This window comes from Amphiprion ocellaris, chromosome 22 (assembly GCF_022539595.1).
Source record: "Amphiprion ocellaris isolate individual 3 ecotype Okinawa chromosome 22, ASM2253959v1, whole genome shotgun sequence".
Classification (NCBI taxonomy): Eukaryota; Metazoa; Chordata; class Actinopteri; family Pomacentridae; genus Amphiprion; species Amphiprion ocellaris.
This window is the reverse complement of record NC_072787.1, coordinates 16,317,516-16,337,826: the sequence shown is the minus strand read 5'-3', so window position 1 is coordinate 16,337,826 and position 20,311 is coordinate 16,317,516. Positions and strand designations below refer to the sequence as shown.

Here is a 20,311-nt window from a genome sequence, read left to right as displayed (position 1 = left end):
CAGTGATTTATTTACACTATTCAGAATTGATCACCAGTTTTATATGTCTTTGAGGCTCAGCAGGTGACTCATTGATAATCCTGTGTGGACAGCTGTGTGTGGACTGACGTAACTGAATACAATAGAGTGTTTTTCACACAGCAAACGTTTAGATTTACAGCAGCTGACAAGTTTTAACCAACCAAATGGCCGGAACTTGTCATGATCTTGGTCGCAGTTAGGGCATTCTTATTTTAATTTTTAGAACGTAGATTTAAACTACTAACTGACTGATGTTAAATCATGGTGTGGATCATATTATGATGTTTGCAAGGAGGATAAGTGACCCTGTTATGCATACATGAGTCTGGAACTCTCTGTGGGTTTCTCACTACAAGCGACGCCATTTCACACTACATCTGGCCATTTGATTAATTCATTCTTGATGCCATATTGCTGATCATAGCAGCTTTGAGTTGTGTGAAAGTCAATGCACTGTGATACACACTGACAGTGTGCAAACTTGCAACTTTAATAATGTTGTACAGTACGATTTCAACAGCATTCCTTACAATTCACCCAACACCCCTTTCCCCCAATAAATAGATTTTCATAGAATCTAAGCTAATCTTTATATTTTCCTCAAAGGTTTAACATTTATTGGTGGACAGTGATGCCATCACAAACATTTAAATTCTTTTTTTTTTTTTCAATAGTAAAGTGGGGTTTCAATGTCTTCAAGGATCATCGATTTACAGTCACTGTCAAGGATCAAATAATGTCATTCAGCCACAAATCACATTGAATTGTAAAAATCTTTGGTAAATTTCACAATTCAATGCTACTAAACTCAAAATTAAAAATCATTTAACAGGCTAGGTTTATAAATTTTCTAAGAATTACTCTTTTCACTTTTCTCTGTTTAAATAACAGTTACCAAAGACTCATTTCCAACTGCAATTTAAAGATTTAGTTGATACGCTTTTGGCGATTCGAGTAAATATGCAGCATAAAAATGTGCACCCCATAACCCAACACAACAAAATCAGCACAGTAATGAAGGCACTTCATTCTGTAAGAGAAGATTAAATCACAGTTGTTTGAACAAAAGAAGTCAGATGAGAAACAACAGCCTGCATAGCACTGCTCAACACAAAGAAAGAACAAAACGGTCACCCATTCTAGGAAAAACAAAAACTTTGTTCTGTGTATTTGATTGTTTTTGGTAACTAAAATATTACTTGATAGAATAGTAAAACCTCCTCTCTGATAGAAAAATTACTTTATGTATGTCTTGCTCTTAGAAACATTTAATATATACATACAGTAATATAATCTTTTGTCAGTAAGAGTCCTGTACAAAGAGTCCAAGAATCCAGAGATGGTAAGAATCCATACAGATGTTCTCTCTAGATTTGATTATGACCAGATTATTTGCCTGAAACTTTCCAACCGGGAGCCGCACTGGGACGCCCATAGCTGGTCAGAGGACGGGTGAGCCGGGCTGCCGGGCCGTGGCAGCAAAGTGAGGCTTTTGTTCAGCAGGACCGGGGCAGGAAGGACCAGCTGCCGTCTGCTACCTGTTCCTCAGACTCTGTAACAGATTGTAAACGTCCTCCTCTTTACTGAGACCCTTCAAACAGAGGAATCAGGTCCAGCAGCTCCGTGTCTGTCATATCATCAAACCAGGACTGCACTGGGACCTGTGGAGAAGGAAACGGCACAGAAAGAAAAAAATAAGTAGAGAGATTCAATTTAACGGATGGAGAAGGAAGAAAACTTTTAAGTGCTGCTTTGTAGGTGAGGAGCTGGTGCGAGTTTTGTGTGAATAATTAATGGGGGAAATGGATCAAAGGCACAAAGAGTGGCAGCAGCCCCACCGAGAAACTTCTCCACAGAGGAGAGGAATTTCGTAAAATTGGGAACACTGCCTGCGGCTGAAAAACAACACCGAAGATTAATAAAATTTTGACAATATCTTGTGGATGTAATCATTTACATCATTATTAACCTCATATGCAACTTATTTCTGTTCCACCTGTGCATTTTCTCCCTGTTTTTGATCAGGATAAAATGTCATTGCAGCCTCCATTTACAAAGCAGCTTCATCTTCAGACTTTTTGACATCTTTCATGTTGAGGGATAACATGAAAAGGAGTCAAAGAATTGAGATTTCCTGCTACTTTAAGAGCAACAAAAACAGCAACATTCCTGGGAAAAACACTGAGAGAAGGAACTCAGAATTTGCTAATTTTGACGAATCCCTAATGGGTAATACTTCTTTTGGTCGTCTAAACAAGGTCTCCAACTTTTTCCCACCTATCTGGGGCCATCATATGATGTGCACAAACAGGAAATAGAGTTTTTTCTACATGGCAAAACCACCATAAATTAACGACTTACTGCGTTCTCCGGGGCCATCATATGATGTGCACAAACAGGAAATAGAGTTTTTTCTACATGGCAAAACCACCATAAATTAACGACTTACTGCGTTCTCCGGGTGGAAGATGTAGGAGGCAGGTGAGTTGTCTATGATGATGACTTTACTGAGCTCTCGGCCCAGCCGGCTGAGGTCTTTGACGTAGTTTCCTCTGTGGAAAACACAGGATTCCCTGAAGAGCCGGGCTCGAAACACCCCCCACTGGTCCAGCAGGTCCGCCACAGGGTCAGCATACTAAACACACCGAGAATCCATCAGATCGATGCAGCAAATCATTACCGTGACTGTCAAAGCAGAGCTGTAAGCCGAGAGCCTACCTTGGCTAAGCTCGCTGTAAAGAGGACACATTCAAACAATTCCCCCATCTTCTGGAGGAACTCGTCCACATGGGGCCTCTTCAACACGTACACCTGAAAACAACACACACAATCAAACACTTCTTTTAAAGTCTGTTGCTGGTTTTGAGATTTTAATACATTTTTAGAACAATATGTGCCTGTTCCAGCAAATATGAAACAATACAAAGTGTAAAAAGCAACAAAGGTCTGCTCTGGTTTGAAATCTAGACGAGCAATCCTTTGATCATTTAGTTCACGGGGTTTATACAAAAATATGGCAATTTTAAGCATGTATCTTGAGCTTGTGTTTATGACATGTAACATTTGAGAAGTCTGTCTTCTTTTATCATCCCTCTAAATCACAGGCTTGAAAGGCGTGTGATGTTTTTAAAAAAAAAAAACACACCAAAATTAAATCATTTATCACAGGCAAGAATCACAAGATTTTCAACTTTCAGACACTCCTTGAACCACTCATCTGTGACCTGCTGTTCTGTCTGAAAACGTGAACTAATCTGAGCATAAAATTATGATATTTCAGCAAAATCATTATATTCTACATGTCTCATTTAGAAATCCGCCAAAAAAATGACTGTAAAAAACTAAAAAATCTGCAGTCCTTTAGGCAATTATGAAGCCATTAGTGACTCAACTGCAACCAATAGCCAAGTGACAAAAATGCTGTGACTTTTTGGTTGAACTGCAGGCTGTGTTTCTACCAAGCAGGTGGAGAAAATTATGGAAAATAATTCAAAATGTAAGCAAGAAAATTTTTGTAATATATAAAAACATAGTTTATATTTTATTTAATTTTTTTTACAGCTTTTGTAACACAAGTGGGACCTTGGATAAAATAACAGAGGTTGATTTCAGGTTTTTCAATTTCTGCAAAATAAATAATCCAAAAAATCTACTTTTAAAAATGAATTTACTTGTTTTATAAAGACAGAAGACATCTGACGTCTGAGCTCTCTCTACTTCTAATCAAAGTTGTGCTGTTTCCATAGAAGTGCAGCACTTTATATTTCAGTGCTAAAAGTAAAAAATGTGACAGGAGAAAAAAAGAATAACACCCAGAAACTGCTCGAGGCTCACATGGTTAATTAAAATGACATGTTTTATATTGAGTTTGCTGTGGTACAATGTCAAAAAACACCATTATGAGTTCCAAAATCCAGGTATCAGATCTAGAGTGGAAAAAATTGACAAACCATACACAGATTTATACAACATCAGACAATATTTTCTTATCATATAGATGTCATTTCTGCTCGTCTTCATCCTCTCCGTAGATCTCCGTGGGTTAGTTGCTGCCCCCAAGTGCAAGTAATCAAGCATAGGCCAAAGCAGATGCAGAAAGCCTATCCTGGATTACTTGAACCAGGTTGCAGCTACACTATGGCTTCTTCTGCTTCAAATAGGATGACGAAATTCAATAAAAAAAAACAGACATCTTGTTACAATGCAGGTGACTTCAGTTTTATCTCTCAGACACATTTCCTCTCGGTGAAGAATCTCCCCTGCAGCATCTTCAACATACTTTGTGGCATTTGGGGACACAGTCACATCACGGCTCATCTGTCTTTGCAGTGAGCAAGGACTCAAAGACACAAAGGATAAAACGAGGAGCACTAAATTGTTTGAGCGTGTTTCACTTTCCGCAGCTGCGGGATAATAAGGAATAATAAATATAGAAGGAGAGAAGCCAAGGACTCCATGGGAGCCCTTGTAAATTAATACACATTATTTCATTCTAAGCCCACTTCTGGAAGCCCTCCATGTCAGTGCAGCATTACCTGATGAACAGTGCCATCAATCTCCACTGGAACGATGAAGTCTGCATTGCTGATGGGCTGCAGGAAGACAAGAAACAAGGAAACGATTCAAAACTTGTGTAATTTTTTCATTTGCTTAAATATGACACAGAAACAGCCCAGCCACATGCCCGAATTCTATTTTCAAAAGGAGAGGAAGATAAAATACTCCTGCTAGGTGTCCCAGGCAAACGATGAAGGCTTCAAGCATAATGTGGTTCCCTCTGCTCCGGCGCTCGGTATCTCAGCGTTAAATAAAAACCAGAAGTAAGACTCCGGGGAGAAACCTGGGAGCCGAGCGAAATGACGAGACGTGAGCGCGGACAAGGAGTAGCGCTGCCATTTTCTCTGCGTGACTTGTGTCATTTTTAAAAGCAGGAAGAGGGGAGAGGAGAGGTGCAGGAGGTAGAGGAAGATAGATGCTGGAGGGGTGTGGGTGGAAGACAAGCAGAGGGCGTAAAGACGAGGATGAAAGGATTAGGTAGGAGGCACGGCGGTGTCATTTTGGAGAGGGAGAGAAAGAAAAATAGGTGACAGAGAAAAAAAAAGGTTGCTGTGCGTTTTCCAGAAACACAAAGAAAAGCTCTTCTGTAGGAGCTTAGCTGTCACCCGTATGGGTAGTTTGCAGAAGAGAAAGCAAAAGAATGGAGGATTATTTAGTAGTGTCACTTTGTAAGTTGGACCGACTCTAATTCGTTGGTTTAAATTTCAACAACGCAAGCAAAATGTGCAAAAACACTGGTAAAGTGATGTTTAGAAAAGATGACTTTGCTTCACAAAATATGCTTTTTTTCCACATTCTGCTTGCAGCCAGATGCTACAGAAACAGTAAAGTTAAAAGAAATGGTTTGAAGTTTGAGGTTTAAAGACACTAAAATATGTACAGCGTTACAATATAAGTAGTAAAAAAAAGAAGAAAAAAGCCTTTTTATTATAATTACCCCCTTCCTTCCCCATGACAAAACTGGCAGATAAAATCAGACGCTGTCCCCTGTGTTAGAAGAAAGAGCATCTAAGCTAGGCTAATTAGTGGACTTGTTTATGTGGTATTGCTTTTATACCGGCATAATATATAGAGGTCGACTGATATATCGGCCGGCCGATATTTTGGGCCGATATATGGACTTTTTTCAATATCGGCCATTGGCTGATATTTACAAATAAAAAGCCGATTTGTGATCAGGCACCCGTACGGGCAGCTGCCGCGACCGCTTTTCCCTTAGCAGGACCCCCGGCACTCAGAGAGCGGAGCATGAGCGGAGCCACTTTCAGGTTACTTTTTAATTGTATTTTTTGTAAACTTTAAGTATTTTTTTTTTATGTTATTGTACTTTTTCACTTTTTGTGTTCAATAAATGTTAGAGTTCTACTAGTGTATTTAATTTGTAATATATACATGTATATACTTTTAGTGTTTAAATTTCCTTTTGTAATCGATGTGCTTTAAAAAAAAAAAAAAGGATATCGGCCTTAAAAATCGGCTTCTACAATCGGCTTTAGATATCGGCCATCGGCTGAAAATTTTTTTAAAAATCGGTATCGGCATCGGCCTTTGAAAATCCCATATCGGTCGACCTCTAATAATATATAATTAGCTGCTCCCTTAATGATGTACTACAACAAACTCAGCTACAAGGGTGTTGGAGCATCAGAATTCATTCATCAACTCCAGCAAAAAGGGCATTAGCTTTAGCTGAAGCTAATGCATTCTTGCTAGCTGCTGGCTTTAACTAGCTGGAATCTGGATGCTGCAGTTTGGTTTTTTTACTATTGTTGTGTGTGTCCTGCTAATTTTACATGCTGTTTCTTTCAATTACACGTTTCTGCAACATCATAGTTATTACACAGTAACTCATATGTCAAAAAATTTGGTCTTTACTCAGTTTAAAAGCAACTATGTAGCTGCACTTCAGCTACAGTTCTTTTCAGTTCCCCCTCTTTAGCATTCATAGGCATTAGGCCATATAAATAATTAATAAATGGCCTAAAACACACATTATAATGAATCAGAAAGCAGGTAATAAAGTCATATAATGTCTTCATACGTATGTACTACACTATAGTCTGTGCAAACCATTTATTTAGCTTGTTATTTATTTATGTGCTATTTGTGGTAATTCTCGCCTGTTGCTTTTTCAGTGCAGACTTGTCCTCAGGTGTTAAAACGACATTCTCCTATTTCCATAAAACCATGTTAACATTTTTAATGAAGACTGTAGCAATTGTCTTTGAATATAACCCAGTGTTTGCACTGTATGTTAATACCTTCAAGCATTAAACTCCAGTTATAAAGGCACAGTTCAACGCCATCCAGCAGAGGGGGTGTTTGCAGTAGGAATGCTAAGCACAGCACTTTGACCTTCCACATGTCACTTGTATAATCTGTCTAATGGTCTATATATAAGCCTAATATGACCATCATCACCCACTCGAGATGTTCGGTTTCTTTATATGATGCAAGAGTGAGTCAATTCACAATCAAAGCCCAGCGATCCCTCCCAAGATAGACGGGGGCTCCTCTATACATCAGTTTTGCAATATTCAGCCACGGTTAATGTTTACACCAGAGAACACAAAGACCGAAGCTGTCTAAAAATAATGAGCCGAACCAGTGGCTTGCAGGAAAGAGAACAAACGGGCTGCATAACTCCTACCATCGCGGAGAGAGAGAACGGAAAGAGAAGAGAGAGCCACACAGATGGATGAGGAGACTGTCTGCTCTTCTGCCTATTGCTCTTCTGCTGAATCACTCCATCATTTGAAGACTGAGCATACAACAGCTGCTCATCGCCCTGCTCCGTAATGGGCCAGAGACGACGAGAGATATGGAAATGGGGAAGGACAAGAGGGGGATGTACGTGTGGAGTAAACGATGAGAAGGGAGAGTGTTATGTATTATGGATTTATGCTGAACCACAAAAGGCCGACAGAGTTGATGGAGAGAACTTGTTCTGGGTTGTTTCAGTTTCTGATCTCACTCTGGCTCTGGTACGGCATTGACTTTACATACATACCTCTGTTTAATCATTAGGCATTATTGTCCAAACCGGCCTCAGCTCATCTCCTGAAGTGCCTCTTAAAACAGATTTTTACAACTAGTTTTGTAGCGAGTTTCAGGCTTGATCCCTCATTTTGTTTTATACACTGCACATGGTACATTCTGGCAATAAATGGGTACAAAAATGTGCACAGAAAAGATGTTGTTCAGGTCTCCTTAGGTAAAACAAGACGAAAAGTGCATCCAAAATCTTGGGCTGCAACTAATTTTCAGTCATTCATTTAATTTCCATCTATTATGAGTACAAAATAATTGCTTGTTTCAGAATCTACAGATATCCCATACAAAAGACTGTTTGACATAACGTAAAATATTCCAACTTCAAATACTGCAAGTAGTCATTTTTGCTTTAAAAAAATATTAAGTCAGCCATTGAACTAATTTGTTTTCTGTGAGTTAATCAACTGATTGTTGCAACCTATATTTAGCCTGTTGTAAGTCAATTCAATTTGTGCAATGCATGTTTCATGTTTTGGCTATGATTCCTAGTTTTAGTAGATTTTAATGCTAATTCCAACATTTAACAACATTTCAAGCTATGTCAATGCAGTCCTATCTAAAAAAAATCACTGGTTTTCTGTTTAGTGCTTAAGAAGCGGATCGCTGGTCTGCATAGAGTTCTGACTTCACCAGCACCTTTAAAATTAACTGGAACACCTAATGCAAAACAGGTCTGATCGCCCACATCAGTGCCTGACCTCCCAGATGCTTTTGTGTCTAAAGGGGAACACGTTTCTGCAGCCAGGACTTAAAATATTGTGTAGCAATCAGATGTCCGGGATTCACATATAAAGACTGAAAGTCCGCATGTTCTGATGTTTTTTTGAGAGGTGCTATATAAATAGACATCACTCATGTGATTATACAGTATATGGTGTATCCTTTCAGTGACTTGCACACATCTAACACATACTGGCTCTAATCCCAGCCAGGCCCAGGAATTATCTCCTCATCCATAACATGCAGGATAAAGCACAGAGTATGTGACGTGTTATGTAACATTTCTTTTTTAGTCTATGTCCATCTGTGCGTCGTCTGTGTCCCTTGTTGGTTGAAGTTGCTTTTCTGCACTAATTGTCCAGTTCAAGTGTTAACATGCACGTTTTAGAAATTAAGTCCTTGATATTTTGAATGAGAATTAAGTCCAAACAGGAAATCTGCAGGAAATCCTGCAGGGTTCTGAACGGAACTGAAAATGCTGCGCTGTGTGTCGCTTTCTGTCTCCATCTCTTCCTCTCCCAACTGATTTTCATTTATTGCATTGCCTGAATCCATTTCATATTGCATACTCATCTCTGAACTAAATGAATTTTGATAGACTGAGTATCCACTGTGTGTGAGTTTCATCAAAAACTCAGAGAGAAAAAAAATTGAGCTCCTGTATGGGGTTTCTGACTTGGTTTGGCAGGGAGGAAAATAAAAACCCTTCTGACTTATTAGAACACGTCCAGGATTTCTACGAAATTCATCCTGCAGTCATTCAAGGCAACAGTCCACTGTAGCGGACACACCCTTGTGTGTGGGTGAGTGTGTGTGGCCCTGCACTGCCGCCATGTGATCCTAATGGGTGGGTCCAGTACTGTGTGTTATGTGTACATTTTTCTCTTCTTTCGACTTTCCACAGAAAATGAAGAATTAGCTCTTAGTCATATGAAAATGAACTGAAAAACTGTTTCTCTCTGCAGTTTTTCTTATTAGAAGTACTTCTCCCTTTTGCTGCTGAAGAAAACAACAACACAGGAGGCTCTTCAGCTTTACCTTGAGCTGTTTCGCTGCACACCTCTCCGGCTTTCTCATCTCGGCTGCACTCATGCAGAGGACAAAAGCACTCAGGCACAGATCAGCTGGGGCCGAGGTGGAGCTGAGCTGAAGTGGGTCACTAGGTGCCAGGTGTGTCAGTGGACGGAGGTTTTGATGGACAGATACAAGAGTCAAGGTACTGTAGAGCTGCCCAGTATGCTGGCCTTTCTCTTTGAGTGTCTGCAGCAGAGCAGAAACTCTATAAAACCATTTCTAACATATCTGAGAGCTGGAAATATCCCTACATCTGTTATGATGTATATGCAGCTTCTTCATTTTTCAGCATTAAATAACTAGTTTGTTTGAAATATTTGACCAGCGCAATTATATTTGGCAGTTTAATCCTGCATCCCAGGCCTGGTGGGACCTCACCCTAAGGATTATACACTATCAAATAAAGCAGAGTTGCCATAAACAACAACAAAAGACCGTGCAATGTTACATACGGGTATGCACTGCATCTCCATTTTTGAAGTTTAAAGCTTGAAGTTTGATTTATTCTCTGAAAAGAAGCGCCTCATTAAATAAAACCATTCAAACTCTCTGAAAACTTGGTTGCAGGAGAATTTACTCGAGGATCGTGTGGGTGAGGTTTGATCTGATTTCATTGGTAGTGACCAGACAACCCAATCGGCTGTTATTAGATTTTATTTTTAGATTAGATTTTCGCCCAACCAGCAAGAAGACAAGCAAGTGCAGACAAACTGTCATGAAATAGCACAAGTCGGTTGTGTTCACGTAGGAGTTCATCATAGTAAGAAGATGACTAAAAATGTATGTATTTCAGACCTAGTGGAGAATACTTGCACTTCTGAGTCTAGAAAAAACCCCTTGAATTAGGTCAAAAAGCTTTACCTGTTTAGCAGATATTTGAGATGGTATGTGCACATTTTCAAGGGGAGTGCAGGGGACACATCATTTTCAGTTTTTACAACATTTGCATTTGTTCCTCCCAAGAAAAACATAAAAGAAGCAGAAGACTTTGGATGTTTTTTCTTCTATTGTGGAAAACAAAATTAGATTCACATACATTCCATTACAGTTGGACTTTTTCCTTGCACTGCTGCCTGAAATTTGTGTATTTCTTTACAGAAAAAAGACATTTTCACCATAAACTGATGCAAAACAGGAACAAACTGGTACATAAAAATTCATCAGAAAAAATTTATTCCTAATAATCAAATAAAAGCTGCGGCAATGTTTGGGATGCTATACGACATTTATAGACAGCTGGCAAAATGATGTGTATCTATTAAAAGGAAGTCATGATCCAGGTAAAATGTACAGCATTCCTGCAGCTGAAACCCTAAAAATACAGCGCAAACCTACTTTCAAAGCAGTCTGGCAGCCCAAGATTATAATAATCCTTGAAAACTTCCTGTCCAAATTTATTGCAAGGGTCGAAAGATCAAAAAGAGCCCATTTGCTTTATAGCCTTGAGGTAAAACTCTTTACAGTAGCTTGTAAAATGCTTGGATCCTCAGGATACCTGCTTTTCACAGGAAAGCGGCGATACAGTAGATATTTCCTGCTTAACAAATGGACTGGCTGATGATGGATCGCACGGTGCACAGCTGCTAAAGATGTACTGGTTGCCATGCCAACACCTTGCAATAGTAACAGTTAGGTCTCCTTTTTGCCCTCTCTTGTTGTAACTGATGTTTTAAAGCCTCAATACTCCCAAGGACGCAGATTGTTGTGATGTAGTTCAGTGATGCTAACAGGACTCAGCAGTACCTAATTGTGCTCAATTTCATAACAAAGGATGTCTTTTTCTGGATTTATTTCCATATAATCCTACACAGTATGAAACAGCCGAGACGTAGCGTGACTGCCAGCGTATTTAAAGGTGTGCTTGCGTGTGAGACGCTGTACCTTGAAGGAGCTGTGCACGAGGGTTTCGTCCAGGTCGATCACCACACAGTTCTTGCCGTAGTCGGCTATACTGACCTCCGGCAGAAGGAACTTGGCTGGAGGCTGCAGAGACAACAAACACACTTTATAATGCTACGTGTAAACAGAAGAACGTCAGAGAGAACAGGCTGCAACACATACTCTCTCCGACACACACACACACACACACACACACTGAGGGTGTGATGGCGGCTCAGTCAGAGTGTTGGACATGATCACTTTGGCTGCTTTGGGTGACACTCAAGAAGCACTTAACAGGATTAATGACCTGCAGGAGGGTGTCCCTTAGCTTCTGTAGAGGTCTGAGTGTACCGCTGAGAAATGTGCCAATGCAACGACGACATGAAATTTAATTGTTGTAGAGTTTTTAAAATATGCGTAATGTAGCATCAATGTTGGTTGAAATCAGTATATCATAACACAATTTACATTATGGATGTTGCAATATATTGTCGTGGCACTGGCAAGAACTGCAATACTTAAAAAAAACTATTGATATTGTGTCAATGATATATCCTAATTAATCAAGTGCCAACACAGGAACAACATACAGTTCAGTTATGTTACAGACTCTTGCCATCTTCCATTTTGCCTGTAATTCTGTTGCAAAGTTTAAGAAAATTTGACTGAAAACATTATCTCTTTAACATTTTTCTTTAGATATTGTGACAAAATCATTACCGTCAATTCATTTGGCCATAACAATCATGTAGTGATAATCTGTTCTTGTGACAGTCCTATATTAATTACATTTTTAAACATAATATAAGTTTTAATAATTACCAAAATGACACCATTCAACAGATCTAGAAATTGTAAAAATAAGAAGAATCAAGAAATGTTCAACTTTCCAGTGGTCCTTAAACCCCTCATTCCATTTGGAAATTTTAAAATCAATTAAAATCATGATGCTTCATCAAAGTCACTTGAATCTACATTAATGCCTCTTTTTAAACAAAAACACAAACATTTACTATTTGCCCCAACCAGATTCTGTTAAAAAAAAAAAAAAAAAAAAAAAGCTACGTGATATAAAATTCAGCAATGTTTTTGCTGAACTGGGCTGAATTGCAGGCTGTTTACACAGAGCAATCGAGATAAGCATAAAAAAAGACATTTAAAAAAATGCAAGTAGTTAATTATCTGAAGCATGTGGAGTCACCATGTTTGTCCACTACTGGCAACACAGATTCCAAGTTTTTTTTTTTTTTTTTTTTTTGTAAAATTATTAATCAAAGAAATTCTACATTCATCTTTTCTTTTTATGATCTATGGCAACATAAACGTGTGTGTTGAGTCATGGCTGTGCTGCTGATGCAGGACTTTATATTGTAGTGAAAAATTAGCCCACAGGGAGTGAAAATGTAACAGGAGCAAAAAAGACCCAGAAACTGCTTGGGGTTCAGAGGGTTAATTAAGTAGCCGAATTACGTGAACGCGTTTGACCAGAAATTATCAGCAAAAAGAGCACTAATTGTCTCTGCTTGACCGTGATGTCTGCCTCACTAATGCTTTCTAATGCTTTTCCGTGAAGGACTATTAACAATGAGTTAATCTGTCGAAAAGATGTGCTATCCGATGTCCAGTTAAATGCCACCACATACAAAGGGAGGAATTATTTCCTCGGCTGATAACATTTAAAGAGACAGGCCTCCTTTCGCTGCTGCTCTGTGGTCTGAGCACCTGCTGAGTTCTTCTGTATTACCTCATGTTGACTGAGCTCTGTGACTGTGCTGCCTTCAGGGTCAGAGGGGAAAAGGAGAAACACTAATGTCCTCTGCCAAGTGGGCCTGAGGTTACCGACAGGCACGGGGCAGATGGCTCAGCCACGGGGGGCAAACACTCACACCTCGCACACTAGTACATCCATGCATACATATGTCCATAGGCAGACACAAATCTACATAGAGGTGAGGAAGAAGGACTCCATCAATCTGACACTCGTACTGATCTGCTGCTGCTGCTCGGTAAACCAGGCCTTCTCTGTATATGTCTGTGTTTTAGCGTTTGTTGGCCCCACTGGCTGCATTTATCATGTCTTATCGCAGGACTGCATGCTGATGTACCACAGGAAGAATTCCCTGTGAGCAAGGACACAGAATGACATCCTGTCAGGCCGTGATGAATGTGATTTAAACCTTCAGGTTAAACAAAGAAAAAAAAAGACTGACTGGGGCCTTGACATTTTCACCAGGCAGCTGCACTGGCTTAAAATAACTCACAGCTACAGCCAGGGGGCGCACTTCCAGAATGATTACATTTAACTACAGTGTATCATGCTAACCAAGAGCATGGTAGTGTTATTTCAGTAAATAGATACAGAAAAAATAAGTTTTTCTTTTGAAAGTACGAGCGAAATTCGAAATACCGTTTTGTCCCCGTATAGCGTCAAGGTCCCCATATACTAGGTGGACACGATACTTAATGTGCTGCTTTTGAGATATATTAGGGAAAGAGGAACAGCTTCAGTGACAAAATAAATAGAAGGTAACCAACAATTATATATTTATTACTTTATTCATTTTACTGTTTTATTCAGTTCAATGTATCATTAAATATCAAGCTTTAAAACCAAAATAAATAAATGACTTGATATATTTATCCCTTTATTTATCCGTTTTCTTAATGTTTTTTTTATTTCTGCTCTTTTTTTAATTTTGTTTTTCCTTGATATTTGACAACATTGTAGGTTCATATGTCTTTTTTTCAGGGATTTGTATTGAAGTTTTTACTTTCAATTCTGATGCACTTCACTAAAAAAAGCAACCTCATTCCTCAAGAATTGAGTTATTCCAGTCATCTGGTGAAAATTCCTGAAATTTTTAATGAACTGGGGAAGATTTGGGACAGAAAGAAACAATTCACATATATTTTAAAATGGATTTTATGCTTGTTTGTGAAATTTATGCATAAAATGTTTCATTGTTTAAGTCTAGGTTCAACAAAGTGTAATATAAACAAGTGAAATGTTTGCTCTTTTTAATTCCACTTAAGTGCTTACCATAATTAAGATAATTAATATAATTAATTGATTTAATTTGAATGATGATGACTATGAAATGTGGCTAATGTGACTCTGCAAGGAATTCTGTATTAGATTATGCAGTTAAGAAGTCATACTATTTCCAAATAACAGTTACACATGCTTGAAGTTATATTTCTTAACAAATACATTAATAATCACTGTCATATTAAATAGTTTATATCTCACATCATTATGAGTTGTAGACAATTTATTGTCTATGCTCTGTTTGTCAGTGCTAAATAGGGCATATCAAAACTAAACAGATACCGTGTATTTGTATTTTTTTGTCTGTGAATATTTTGCAAATTAAAAACTCATCAATCTTTGTCAACGGGAATCTGTGTAAAATCAATATTTTTTTATCAATATTTGTACTAATGGAAGAATGTGATGATTTCTATATGCTATATTGTTATTTTCAACAGAGGATATTTTTCTTAGCAATATCTGAATAATCATAAATGGAAAAACTTGTGTATATTTTTTCTTTATTTTTATTTCCTGCTCATGTTCCCCACACTATCCTCTTTGCTGCTGTAACACTTCAAATTTTCCCACTGTGGGATTAATAAAGGCTTGCCTTATCTTAATTTATCTTCTGTGCAATGCCTTGTATCTGTTTTTTTTTTTTTGATGAGGTTTAGATGTTGTAGTTCAAAAAGGTTTTGCTTTTTGATGCGGTGTCGTGACTCTGCTGCTGTGATTCTTGGTATTTTGCTATTTTTGCGTAAGGCACAGAACCTCATGACAACTTGCAAGCGATGTCTTTTTCTTCTACTTTGTGATGCTGCTCTCACTGTAGTGTTCCAGTGACGAGTGACTCAGACGTGACCTGCACAGGTCAGCTCGAGTTATTTAAGTCACCCCTCAGACCCAGGCAGCAAGACAAAGAGCAGACCTCATCGCCACATGCATTTCCTGCTATTGAAGGGAGGTGTCTGCTGCGTGGTGTAGTGTAAACCTTGGCCGCGACTTGGGATGCTGTGAGTGTGAATATCCTAAATTACAGTAAACCACAGGCACCACATACATTCCAAAATAGCTAAATGAATTGCAGTTTCAGCACAAACAAAGCAGGGATCAGATAAACCAACTCTTTTCTGGTGAATGTCTGGTGAGGTACAAATCGTTGAACCCAAACTTCCTTCTAATGGACTAACAGCAGTTCATTGACCACCGATTGCATGATGACAATGTAATCATTCTCCACAAAAACAAATGTGTAATTTAATCAAGTCTTTTAAGGGCAAGTTATTTGTTTGCTGACCCAAACAGTCGATGGAAAGGTCTGATGTAAGATTTGGTAAATTTGGTCTAATAAGAGAATCAATCTCATGTTCTTGTCCGATGATTGAAGAATCACGTTAGAAAAGGACAAGGGGACAAAACCACAAATTAATCATGTGATAAGAAATGGACTTGAATCGTATGAAGGGAGGAGAAGCGGCACAAAGGAAGGGATTGTAAGCCGAATGATCATATGAAAGGGACAGTGCAAAATTTCACCTGACAGCAAAGAAAAATCACCTCTGTGTCAACAGCCACATGCAGCTAGAATGATGAAGCACAGCAAGCAGAGGGAGGAGGTTACTGAGATGGGGCGAGATGAAGAAAAATGAAAGATAATAATACATACACTGGGTATGGGGATGACCTGGACCTGGTCACACTAGAGAAAGTAGAGAGAAAAGAGAGAGAGAGAGATTGAGAGAGACAGGGTGGGGAAAAATAGAGAAAAAGGAACAAGGAAGCAAAAGAAAAACTGTGAAAAACTGTTGCGAGGAAGAAATCGACATCAATATTCCAATCAACAAATGCACAGGGAGAGAAGCAGAGAGGGACAGAGGGAGAGGGACATATAGTGCACTCAGGGTGAGAGAAAGTGAGAACAACTCACTGAAAAACAAACAGAGCTGCCATAGTAACAAATATGGCTGGCCAGAAATCCAGCAACAGTACACTGCTGGGAGGAACCGTGGGCACAGACCCAGCTCGAAAATCAGCCTCGCTCTGTAACAAGGCTTTTTATGGCGAAGTTCGCGAGGTTCACTCTAAATTAATGGGAACTCATTTGTTAAGGAGAGGTCTGTAGCGGGTCAGTACTGACCACATGTACGGCGTCTGTAAAGGGCCACACATTCCTCCCCTGAACGAGAGACATTTACAGGTAAACAGGAGTGGAAATGTGATAGGATCCCGCTCCATTTTTAGCCTCGTGTACCTGCCTTGGCAGCCCAGCACTGTGTTTGTGGAGGAGCTTCGGGGGTTTGGCGCCTTTTCCACAGTCAGAACGTTCTCTTCACACATCCTCACTACACTGGTCAGAGTGTGCATGAGGAGAGGGGGAGGCGTGGGTGCCAGGCAATCCATCACACCGGACACACACAAGGCCCACTTTATGGGGATTAGAGGAGCAGCAGCCTGAGTCCATGTGTGTGTCCTCACATGTGTTGTCATGGGTCTGCGGCAGGACTTGTGCGGGAGAAAGAGCGAGGCATGTCTTTTGAGCTCCTCAGCGCTGTGTGTGTTATTTTGTGTGCGCTTGTGTGCGTAGGCAGATATCGAAGAATGCAAGATGGGACGCGAGCCCGTATTTTCAAGCAGTGGATGGTAAACAACCTCTGGGTTCAACGGGTTTGAAGCAGCTGGAAAAATTTGTGGAGGGAACTTGGAGAGGCCGCGCACCGCCTCAGCCTCAGCTCTCTGCAGGAAAAGGCAAACCCTAACAGGCTCTCTGTAACAAAACCAAACAAACGCTGCTCCTTACTGAATCTCACCAGTCCAAATACGACTTCTGTCATAAAATAAGCACTAATTCCCACAAGGTTTCATGTCGTGTGGATGTAAATTGAATGCAATTTGGACTGTAGACAACAATGACAAAAGAGAGAAATGCAATTTACCTTGGGAGGACTGCCATTCTCCTCTGGTGGCGGAGGCAGAGAAAGTGTCTTGTTGTTGGCGGGTGGTGGCTCCACGTGATAGTCATTGTAGTTGCGGAAGCAGCAGAAGAAGGGACTGAAAATGCTCCGACTCCGGTGCTTCTTTAGGCTGCTGTTGGACTGGGAGACTGGAAGAGAAAGCAAAACCAAAAACAAAAAAGAAACAGCGTGGTTAGACTATGCTAATTTACATGTGCAAACATAAAGGACAACCGGAGAGCGCAGGCATCCACTGAGGCCCTATCTTGGGGTTTTAAAGAAAGTGATCTGGATCTGCACCAAAGTTTAATGGGCTCTTACTTTGGCTATGCTCCACCTCTCCATTAGGTTTCATGAAACTCAGCCTGGTAATTGATGTGTAATCATGCTGACAAACCAACGAACAAACAGCAGAGAAAACATTACCTCCACTTGTGTAGTAATGCAACTCTGAAAGAATTCACAGCTACTATTGAAAAACGAGCAGAGATGAGAATAGCAACAGGACTCTTATATCTGTAAGTTCAGTATGAAGCTATAGCTGGCAGTCGGTTTGCATAGCTTGGATTGGAAACAGGGAGAAACTGCTAACGTGGCTCTCTGCAAGGTAGTCTGGCACAGAACTCACTTTAAAATGGCCCATTTTATATTCCAGATTTTGAATCAAACAAATAAGATACAATTACTTCATTTGTGAGCTGTTCATAAATCTCATTTCTGTGAATAACTGTTGAATGCCCAGAGGGAATTTCTGCCATTTTGGCAAAAACGTTTACTTAGACCCAACGATTAACGGGTCAGATTTTGGTGGTCAGAGATCACTGTGACTTCACAGAACATTTTTTTGTCCATAAATCAAACATTCATAGGCTATTTACAACAGAATTTCATACAAATGTCTGAAAGGATTAAATGATGAACTGATGACCTTTTCTATCCAAAATGTCAAACGTCAACTTCACTGTGACATTGTAATGTTCTGCAAAAAAAATACTTTTCTGGCTGTTGTTCAACACCATAACTCAGGAACAGAAGGGCAGACTGTGACCATATTTCACATTTGGTCAGATGCTGAATTGGTGACATAAATCTTAGGCTCCCACCTTGAAACTGTGGTGATTGTATAGACCTTCTCTGCTGCTGGATTGAAGATGCGTGTGGAGCATCCTTGTTTTACAGTTTGTAGCTTTTTTGCAGCAATGCAGTCTGCTTTATTGGTCAAACGTGAATTCAAATGAGAAATATATTTTTGTTCTTTCAATGAATCTGCACATTTCAAAATCTTCACTACATACAGCATATTATATAAGTCTGTACAAACATCAATGCAAAATGCAACTTAACTGGCTGGTGGTGGTAATTCTAGTTTCTATACTGTTTTATAAATATGATCTTTTATGACTCTGATATTGTAGTTGAACTGATAAAAATGCATGAAATTATATACACTTATAGTGTGTGTTTTGCAGTTATAGCTCTCAAATATAGTAGTGGAGTAAAAAAAAATGAATATTTCTCTATGAAATGCCATAAAGAGGCATTGAATGTAAAAATTACAAATAGTTTAAATTCTACAATTTCAGTAAATAGTCTTATTCCACTGCAAACTCTGTGTGCTGAAGACAACCTCGTTCAACTTGGAATCAAGCGCTGTCTCATTGCCATTTTACTGCAGTGTCACCTGTTGAGACGTCATTTCTGTCTAAAAGCCTTTATGTTAATGAATCCTGCATCCCGTGATAGCAGCAGACGGCAGTGATGCTCAGGGTCGCAGGCAGACAGCGCTTCACATGCATCATCGCATCCTCGTGACAAAAGGAGCTGAGATGTATGTTGCACCCCAGTGAGGCATTAGTTCATGCGATAAGGAGCACAGGGACAAAAATAGCCTTCATCAGAGGACCCTCTGGGAAGGTAGTCTGGTTAATTAACATCAAGAAAAGAAGAGAGGGCAAGATTAATATCCTATCATATCATATATAAATATATACAGCATAAAGCAGACTCGACTTTTTAATCCACAGAGATGTGAAAATTCTGTCGTTGGACAATAATGAATCCTAGCTTCACATGCCTGGCAAGAAGTCTTGATCAGTGGCTGAGTGCTGCAAAGCTCCAGGGAGCAAACAACATACACATGTAGGTCCCTGGTTACATCATTCCTCCTTCACCGTCTCTGAAGCTCATGGCCTACTTTCACACTGACAGAGAGCCTCGGATGGTCTGCAGGCCTCTACCAACGATCTATCATGGATTTTGATTTTCCTTTGGTGAGCACGAGAGGATAAAAATAGAAATTTGGGCAGATCTAGAGCAAAGGCTAAAATCTGACAGTGCAATTACCATGAGGTGTTCTTGAAGCAGAAATTCTGCCAGCTTAATTGCTTGAAAGGTAATTTTTAGGCACGGAAATCCCAAATCTGCTCAAGACTTTGAAGTGTCTGGCTGACTGCAGCTGGAATCATTATTTTCGTGCCTTGGAGCGACCGTCATACTGCGCCCCCCTTTGCTGCCGTCTTGTTAACGTGTTCATACAGCCGTGTGACACAGGCAGTCCAGTTAGCCATGCATGCTGCGGCTGTTTGCAGCCTACTCCTGCTCTGTGAGTCTTCAGATTGACGCCTGGAAATATCCTCGGGTCGCTCCGACTGGATCTGACAGGCTGCGGGCAGTTCGTCTTTTTTTGCTTCGTCTCCCTTTCGTCTTTGTAGTCCAGAAGCTCGCTGTGACTCTTCCTCTTCCCTGATAGATGCTCCAGAGAAGCAGCACTTCAGTAAACAAACGCAGCTATACGGCTGGAAAAGGAAGGCAACATGCTGCGTTACTATAACCTGCGTGGTGATTGAAGGAGACGCTCTGCCCTTGTAGACTTGATTCCCTCACTGCTGCCACTGAAAACTGATAAAAGTATATTGGCTCACAATAGAGTCTATATTTCTCTCGACAGTAAATTTACTCACATATACAGAGTGAATTAATGGTTCAAAGACGACAGGATCTCTACTGATTATAGCAAAGA

The 20,311-nt window shown here is 39.8% G+C and overlaps 1 protein-coding gene across 1 annotated transcript in view; it reads right to left on the bottom strand.

Moving 5' to 3' along the window:
- Positions 1-487: 487 nt before the first annotated feature.
- Positions 488-20,311, bottom strand: part of ctdspla (CTD (carboxy-terminal domain, RNA polymerase II, polypeptide A) small phosphatase-like a) — a 36,028-nt gene continuing 16,204 nt past the window's right edge. The window contains 8 exon segments of the mRNA XM_055006933.1: positions 488-1,612; positions 1,614-1,682; positions 2,471-2,656; positions 2,740-2,832; positions 4,557-4,613; positions 11,308-11,409; positions 16,008-16,040; positions 17,275-17,441. Of these exon segments, the coding sequence (XP_054862908.1) occupies positions 1,556-1,612; positions 1,614-1,682; positions 2,471-2,656; positions 2,740-2,832; positions 4,557-4,613; positions 11,308-11,409; positions 16,008-16,040; positions 17,275-17,441 (764 nt within the window). The 3' untranslated portion in view covers positions 488-1,555.